The sequence below is a fragment of the Poecilia formosa genome, unplaced genomic scaffold, assembly GCF_000485575.1.
Source record: "Poecilia formosa unplaced genomic scaffold, Poecilia_formosa-5.1.2 Scaffold493, whole genome shotgun sequence".
Lineage (NCBI taxonomy): Eukaryota > Metazoa > Chordata > Actinopteri > Cyprinodontiformes > Poeciliidae > Poecilia > Poecilia formosa.
Window position 1 is genome coordinate 220468 of NW_006800432.1, and position 8641 is coordinate 229108.

Below are 8641 nucleotides of genomic sequence, written 5' to 3' on the forward strand. Positions count from 1 at the left end.
ACTTTTCTAAAGTGTGAAAACTGCGTACTCTTTTAGCAAGAGGCCCAAGGTGATTTATTGATCATTTCTATGCAAACCTTCACAAAAGACAACATCTGAACAGGCCAGAAATTCAGGAGACGGATCAAACTGCAACAGGAGTAAAATTAAAGGCTCATGTTCGGCCTTTAGCCATCATACCCCGGCGTATCAGGGCCACTGTAGATATAAAGAAAAGGAAGAGCAGTACTAATGAGACACTTGTTCCTCTCGGACGCATCAGATCCAGTTTAGGTCTGATGGGGTGAAGGTCTCCACATGAGCATAGCTAAGAAACTCTATCATTCATCACTAGCCAAGCTGCTATTCCAGCTCACCACGAGGGGGCGTGTCTGAGTGAGTTGGGTCCCATTTGCAAATGGGTCTCATACCCATTTGCAGGGCTGAGAGACGTAGACATGACCCAAACTGGGCTGCTGTACCCAACGGGAAAATTAACCTGCTGTACCACCGTTCAACTGGACTGGGACCACTCCACCCAGTCTAGTGGACTGGTCCCAGTCCAACATGTGAAGCAAACAGGTGAATCTCAACAGCCCAACTCTGCTCAGTCTTGCAGTGGAGAACCAATATTTAGCTTTATACTGTACAGATCTAGAACTCGACCCAGAACAAGTGGAACCAACATTTAGTTTTATACCTCTCTAATCCAGAACAAACTTAAGATCCAAAGAAACCCCTTTTAGCTTATAAATTATTAGCTACTTATTCCTATTATACATGAGGAACCAATATTTAGTTTTGTACTTTTACCTTTTTGTCTTTCTATTGGTTTTGTCATGTTGGATTGGAGTTTCTTGACCCACATGCAAGTTCACACATGAAACCGGAAGATCTTTGATGCATTGAGGATTTATTTACAGTGAATCTTGACAGTAATATTTTAATGTATAGGGAGAGCGGCAGGCTGTGGTGTCCGGAGCCCGGGACACCAAAGGGGTGAAAAGTGATGACGATTCTAGGAGCCCTGACCAAAAGGGGGCCCTCCACAATTTAATTATTTATATTTTGTTCATAGACATAAAATTAAAAAAATCGGGGTCCTGTCAAATACAAAATTAATCATATTGTATTTCCAAAGATTGTTTTTAGCAGTAAAAGTTTAATGTAACCCCTCCCAGACCAAAAAACACACATCCGTTTTTGCCCTGAACCCCCCTATCTGTGTTAAATGATTTGTTCCTGCTTGGAGCGCTTCAGAGTGACATATGCAGCTAGTCAGTAGAAGCTGCAGCTGAATACGGCGGCGACTGTGGCATTTACTATGCTGCTAAGAAAAGTTATAAAATCAGGTTTTCAAACAAAAGGAGAGGGGAGGAGAAAGAAAAAGGCAAGAGTGTTAATTTAGAACCCAGTTCTTCTCCAGGAGAGGTGGGAAGACTGTGTGAGATTATCGACCATTTAGCATAATTAGCTTAGCTACAAACTACTGTTTGCCTCCTTTTCACTAGCATTTAATGAATTAAGGGAACAATTACCAACATATTCACATATTGAACTTGTACCTTTTACCACTTAGCAACAGGTGAGTCAGTCAGCAGCAGCTCTAACCCACGTCCCTCCTGACCCATCCTCTCCTGAGTGAAATTAAAGCTGCAGTAACTTTTATATAAATATTTTTTTTCACGTATTTGTTAAAACTGTCATTATGTTGTGACAGTATGGTATGAGAGGTAATCTGAAAAATCTATTTCCTCTGCCTTCTCCCAGTGCTAGAAACAACCAGTCAGTGGCAGGAGAGTTTTAGTGCTGTCAGTCACCATCTCATGTGGTGCTGCTCATCCTTCCTCTGCCTCGCTCTGTGCCATGCTGCAGCTAGCATAGCACAAAACTGTGAATGCTCAGTTTAGTTAGCATAGCTACCAATGACGGCAGATAAACGGTTTCTTGTAATGATAAATTGTTTCTCCACCATTAGCACATTTAGCAGTGAGTGAATGAGGATGATTGACAGCGCTAAGAGTGTCCTGCTGGTTCTGATTGGTTGTTTTGGTCAGAACGGTGCATTACTTTAACCAGTAATTCAGGAAGGAGATGGAGGAGATTGATTGTTTTCACAGATTATCTGTCTCATGACAAACTGCTACATCATGACAGCTTTAGCAAATATGGAGAAAACATATTTTTATTAAAGTTATGTACTGCAGCTTGAATAAAATGCAGCTACAAAGCATTTTTGAGAAGTCTGGATTACTTTATGTATACTTTGCACGTTGCTTTTGACTGTTGCTCATGGGGAGACATTTCAGTATCTAATAGAAAAAATTTCAGCAACCTACTTGCATATTGGATGTGGACTGTTGGATGTTAAATTCATGAGCAGTAAATATTGTGCTAATTATCAGTATTGAACCACAGAAAGCAAGACAGATGCAGGCCTTTAAAATTGTGACGCTTTTTATGGGTCAAATAGACTCAAAAAATTGTAACAGCAGCTGGTCAGGGGGGCCCAAACAAATTTTTGTCAGGGGGCCCAAGATTTCTGGCAGCGCCCCTGTCCGGAGCCTGGTTGGGCGAGGAGCAGTTGTGGATGTGATCTTGAAAGGAAGGGTTCCAGTGTTGATTCAAAGCAGCTCATCTGGATCTAAGAGATGGCATAACAAAATTAGCTTAATGAGTCATAAAAGTAAAAAAAACAAAAAACAAAAATAAAACAGAAACATGAATTTGAGGCTTGGCTCTGACCAACAAGTGGGACCATCGAGCGAAGAATGACTGCTCTGCTGCTTCTTAAGAATCCAGCAGCCGAGATGATTTGACAGGACTTTAGATGTTTTGGCCAAATTTCCATCCAAAGAATGGTTTTCAAGATCATTTTTCCAAAAATTGTTTCAGAGACCATCCATCCATTTTCTTCCGCTTGTCCAGGGTTGGGTTGCCGGAATAGCAGCCCAAATAGGAAGACCCAGTCTTCCCTCTCCCCAGCCTTCTGATCCAGCTTCTCCAGGGAAATCCTAAGGCGTTCCTAGCAGAGGAACATCGTCCCTCCAGTGATGGGTCTTCCGGAGGGACCTGAATATCTCAGAACATCCTGAAGTGGCTCCTCTCCATGTGGAGAAGCAGCGGCTCTAACCTCAGTTCCTCCTGAATTACTGAGCCTGTATCTCTAAGGGAGAGCCCAGACACCCTGCAGAGGAAACTCATTCCAGTCTCATGACCATAGATGTGGGTAGAAATGTTTATTGAACGGTTAATCGAGAGTTTGCCTTTTGACTCAATTTTCTCTTCACAATGACAGACCGATACGGCGCCCACTTCACTGCAGACGCTATGCCAACCCGCTGATCCATTTCTTGCTCCATGTCTTCATTAGTTACAAACTAGATTCCAAGATGCTTCAACTCCTCCACTTCTCCACCACCCTTTTCTGGCTTGAGACCCTTGGGTTTCGAAACACTGATTTTCATTCCTGCTACTTCACAGTCGGATGCAAACCGCTGCAGTAAAAGCTGTAGCTCATGGCCTACTGAAGCCAATAGAACCCGATTATCTGCAAACGGGTCCCCTCAACACGTTGGCTGTGCCTAGAAATGTTATGAACAGTGACTGACAAAGGGCAGCCTTGGCAGAGTTCAATGAGCCAGACTTTCTGCCAGCAATGCAGACCAGACTCTGGCGCCGGTCACACAGGGAAGGGCTTGGTACCTCAGACCATCAGAGTACCCCCCACAGGGACACGGTCCAATGCCTTTTCCAAGACCACAAAGCACATGTAGAGTGGTTGGGCAAACTTTCAGAATCCTCAAGGACACTTCTGAGGGTCTATAGCTGGCCTAGTGTTCTAGAACCACACTGCTCTTCCTGAATGCGAGGTCCAGCTATCCAGTGGACTCTCCTCTCCAGAACCCCTGAATAGACCTTACCACAAAGGCTGAGGAGTGTGATCCTCTGTTGTTAGAACACCCTCACCACCGATATCCACCAGCAGGTTCAAGTGTTTCTGTCGCGACAGGCACTGACCGGCCACAGCACCAATGATGGAGCATGGCCCACTTGGACTCCATGTTCCCACCTCCTCTGGAACATGTTCGACGCTCTCCTGATGGTGGGAGTTAACTGCCAGACATTCCCAGCAAACCCTTACAATACAGTTAGGCCTGCCAGAAACCAATAAACTACGAACACATGCAGAGTCCAATGCAGGGCGGTCCATTTCCACCAAGTCAGACCTGAGAGAAACAGACATCCCTTAATAATGGCTCCTCAGAGCAGCTGAGCGGGAAGCAGCAGGTTGAAGAGAAACAGCCGATAACAAAGTGAACAACATCAACAAGGTCACCGATAACACACACATCAGGAGAGACAACACACTCTGAACTGCTGCTGGTTCCGCCCTGTGGGCCTTCAAGGACTGAACACACACACAATGACACACGCAGACACACTAAACACACACTCAGTAACAGGCTGTGATGATGTATAGGACAGTCAGTCTAAAGCTTGTTAAATGCAGCTGAACCAAGACGGGATTATGATTCTCACACACACACACACACACACACACCCCCCCACACACACACACACACACACACACACACACTTCCAGCTCTGCTGCATTCACTGATGCTCTGATTTATCGCCTCCAACCAGCTTAAGCTGTAATGTTCACTGACAGGAAATAAAAATCAAGATTGAGTCTCAGAGATAATAACGAAGTTCCTCTAGAATTTTGACCTATTGGTGGTTTTTCTGCTATAATTTGAGAGCACACGTTTTCAGTCTGAAAGGGTTTGGGTTAGCAGGACTTCTTGCACTTGGTAGCCACACAGGTTCACCCACTAGAAGGAAACAAACACACCCAGTCTAACACTTCCATTCTATTGGCTGAGAGGTTGCCAGGGGACGGTACTTTTCTTTTCCAAGCGCGAACAGAGTCACAAGTTTTGAGCATGAGGAAAAAGGTTCGAGAAAGCAGAGTGAAAATTTGAAAGAGAACAGAAGTTTGGAGTTCAAGCATTACAAGTTTTGAGAAGAAAGACATGAAGTCCTGCTTTTGAGACAGAAAATCTGTGCTTTCGAAATATGGCAGAAAAATTCCCCCGTACAGATGACTATGATTCATTGTGACCCGAACAGAACCATCAGAACCTCTGGTTCCTCACTGACTGCAGAGGTTCTGATACCTCCAGCCTGAGAGAGAATGTAAACAGGGATGTTGGGTCAGAGGTCAGTAAGACTGCAGAATCAACCCACACCAGAACAGACACACAGTGTCAGTTATCACAGGTGTCCCAGTTCTGAACTTCAACTAGACCACTACTGACACCAGTATTTGCAGAACCTTAGTGACCTTCCTCCTCTTCCTCTCCCTCAGCGCTCAATGAGCCAACCATCGACTACGGCTTCCAGAGGTTACAGAAGGTCATCCCCCGTCACCCCGGAGACCCTGAGAGGCTGCCCAAGGTACAGAACCGCAGGGTACCGCACAGAACCACCCAGAATCTGAAGAACCTTCAGAACCTCTGGCAGAGGAAGCGATTAGTGGTTCTGTGTCTCCATCAGTGAGCGTTCTGGTCGGCTGCTCAGGCTGATAATCATCTACTGACTCTGCTGTTTAACGTCTCACACACACACACACACACACACACACACACACACACGCATTCTGAGGATGTTTCCTGCTAAGGAGCTCAAACTGGATCGCTGGTATAACTCAGTGGTTCCGGTCCGGTTCAGGTTCTTCAGACTGGTTCTGCTTCCAGCTTATTGAAGACGTAGCTGTCATTACTGAGCTAACATCAGTGCCACGCCGCGCTCACATGTTCATTAACCCTGAACAGCAGGTCATGGTCAGCCGTTAGTACCCTTAGCTTTGGGCCCTTTAGCTGCAGTTCCTGCTCTAATGGAAAGGAGGCGCTGTGTGGAGGATCCTGTAAATGAAACAGAGCCATCAAAAAAATCGCTGGCTGTTACCGTCCAGACCAGCACCGCATGTGCACGTGCGTGCGTTAAGCCCATTGGTAAACAAGACGGTTGAAACAGTGAAATCAGGTAATCAGGAAGTGCAGCCATGTGGCAAGAAAAGAGATTGGCACACACACGATTATCAGCCACCATCTTATCAGATTTCTATAAAAACCAACATGTGTGTGTTTCTGCTGATCTCCATGCAGTAAATATGCAGCTAACCGGCTGTTAGCGTGTCTGACCTCAACTGCAGGTCACAGACTCATTCAGACAGAACATCCGAGGAACTGATAAATAATGACATCATCAATTCAATAACTAATCCGATTAATGGAAGATCAAAACATGTGGATGGAGAACAACTAAACCAGTTTCTGTACTAGGAATACTGGAAATGTTCCATAAACCAGCTTCCTCTGCTTTCTCTTTTCATAAAATGTTCCTGATTCTTTAGGAATCTGATTGGATCAGAACTGGAAACTGGCCTTTTCTGCTGATGCCATTGAATCTGCTGGTTCTGGACCAAGTGTCAGCCATTTTTGGGTCAGAACCGGTGCAGCCGGGGAAGGAGACGCGCTTCATTTTCTCAGATTATTGATGGATTAATTTAGACTTTTATCTTCTTGTTATTTCCCCTGTTGAGTTGATTAGAGTTTATATTCTGCTGCTGAACCTGAAGCATCAGAGAGAGAGAGAGAGAGTGTGTGTGTGTGTGTGTGTGTGTGTGTGTGTGTGTGTAATAATTGGTTTCCTCCTCAGTGATGTCATCCCTAACACTGTGAGAATCTCGTCATCTGGCAGTGAAACAACGAAACACTTGTAATAATACGGCTTTCTTTTGACTTCATAAACACTGCCGCTCTTTCTGGGTGTGTGTGCGTGTGTGTGTGTGTGTGTGTGCATGCATCTCACTGTGTGTGTGAACATCAATCTGCTCTTGCTGCGACACTCAAATGTTTCTCTGCATAATCAGGCAGATCAGAGACAATCTGAATCTGAGAGCTTCTTCACAGGAAACCAGTTTCCTCCCAGTTTGATACCTAACCCCCCAACACTCCAACACACACACACACACACACACACACACACACACACACTGCAACACACACACACTGCAACACACACTTCAACTGTTAAGAAAATAAATTTAAAGTATACTAATTTTAAAACTTAACATGTGTTGATTGAAATAGCCTAATTATAGTTTTAAAATCAGTAACGTATTCTGGCCTATTGACCTTTATGTTACCTGTAGTTACAGCAGATGGTTTGCTAGGATCGTTTGAACTGCCTTTTGTCTGTGTGGGAAACAATCAGGAGAAGTTGTAGCTTTTCACACTCATGAAAAGCTGAAAACAGCAGGAGTTCCTGGCTTGAGAGAGGGTCAGAGATAGCTCCTGGTTGGATGAGCAAAGATACGCCTTATTTGAACAAATTAAAGATAAGAATACGCCTTTTACTATAAAACTTTCTACACAGAAGTAAAAAATTAGATTTGTGCTCGCAATTCTCCAAAGATGTCTTTACTTTTCCTTCTTTCCATTTATGTCAGGTAAATTAATGTATGTCTGTTGTTCTGCAGTTTCTTCTATTTGATTAAACTGCGATTCTGTGACGTCTGCACCCATGGACCTTAACAAGCTCCGCCCAGAAACGCCCCCTAAAATCCCACGTGGCTGCATGTCTCACAAACAAAGCCTGGCGGAGCTTAGTTTCTATGTGTAAACATGGCGTCTTTCGTTTCAACTGACTCTCTACAAAGTATTTCTGAGTCGATTAGTGTAGCATTTCTGCCGGATTTTCACAAAATATCAGCCACGACAATGGACAGGGGAACCAACAAGTTCATGTCATCTTTTATGGACGACATCAAGATGTTTGAGCCACGGGATGCCTCCAACATTGAGCGCGTCACAGCTAAATGCTACCGGTGGATGAGGAAAACAGCAGATCCTCCCAGCCTCAGCATAAATATACTGTGGACAAGATCACTGATGCCTGTTGTTCTTGCAAGGCTGGGTAAGTCGGCATTCATGGTTTTGAGGGTTACTTTTGAAATCAGTGATTTCTGGTGATAGCAAATGTTTGAGTGTGCCTAGGCCTGATACTCGGTGCTCGATGCTAGCGTGGCTAACACGATTACAGTTTAGTAAAAAGCCTTTTCAGGTAAAATAAAATCTTTAATGCATGTCAGATACGGTACACATTGCATATTGATCTGTTCAGCTAACGTAAGACTGTGTAACAGACAGGCTTCAAGGTGTAGAAGTTGTATCGGTACTGCCATTATGCTGTACTTAGCTAAAAGGTTTTCATAATGGATGTGTTAATTATTGACTTTCTTTTTTCATTCACTAAACACACAGAAAGCAAAGTAATAATACTTACATCACAAACTCCTTTGTTCTTATTGATCTTACGACAGTTGAGCTGCAAATGCGGTCGTGCACAAGCTTTGATCCAAGCTAGGCATCCCGTTTCAGATTTGGGAAATCTGTGAATTTTATTTCCACAAATACGATCAGGATACCTGACATCGCCTGAACAGATTCCCCACTGACAGTGGAGAACCGTTCTTATTTGAGTTCTGTCGCAAAAACTTTCTGCCGGTCTGCTAGTCCATAGACATAATATAAGCATAGACGCCTCATGGACCGTTCCGGCGCAGGAAATACGGCGGCCATCTTGGAGCGGT

General features: G+C 44.2%; 1 protein-coding gene across 2 annotated transcripts in view; it reads left to right on the forward strand.

Annotated features, from left to right (window-relative positions):
- The window catches only part of LOC103156701 (transcription factor COE3-like), a 47644-nt gene that overhangs the window by 24366 nt on the left and 14637 nt on the right, over nt 1–8641 (forward strand). For both annotated transcript variants that reach the window (XM_016664534.1, XM_007578846.2), the window contains exon 11: nt 5354–5442. In XM_016664534.1, coding sequence (XP_016520020.1) covers nt 5354–5442 — 89 coding nt within the window. The remainder of the gene's footprint in view (nt 1–5353; nt 5443–8641) is intronic.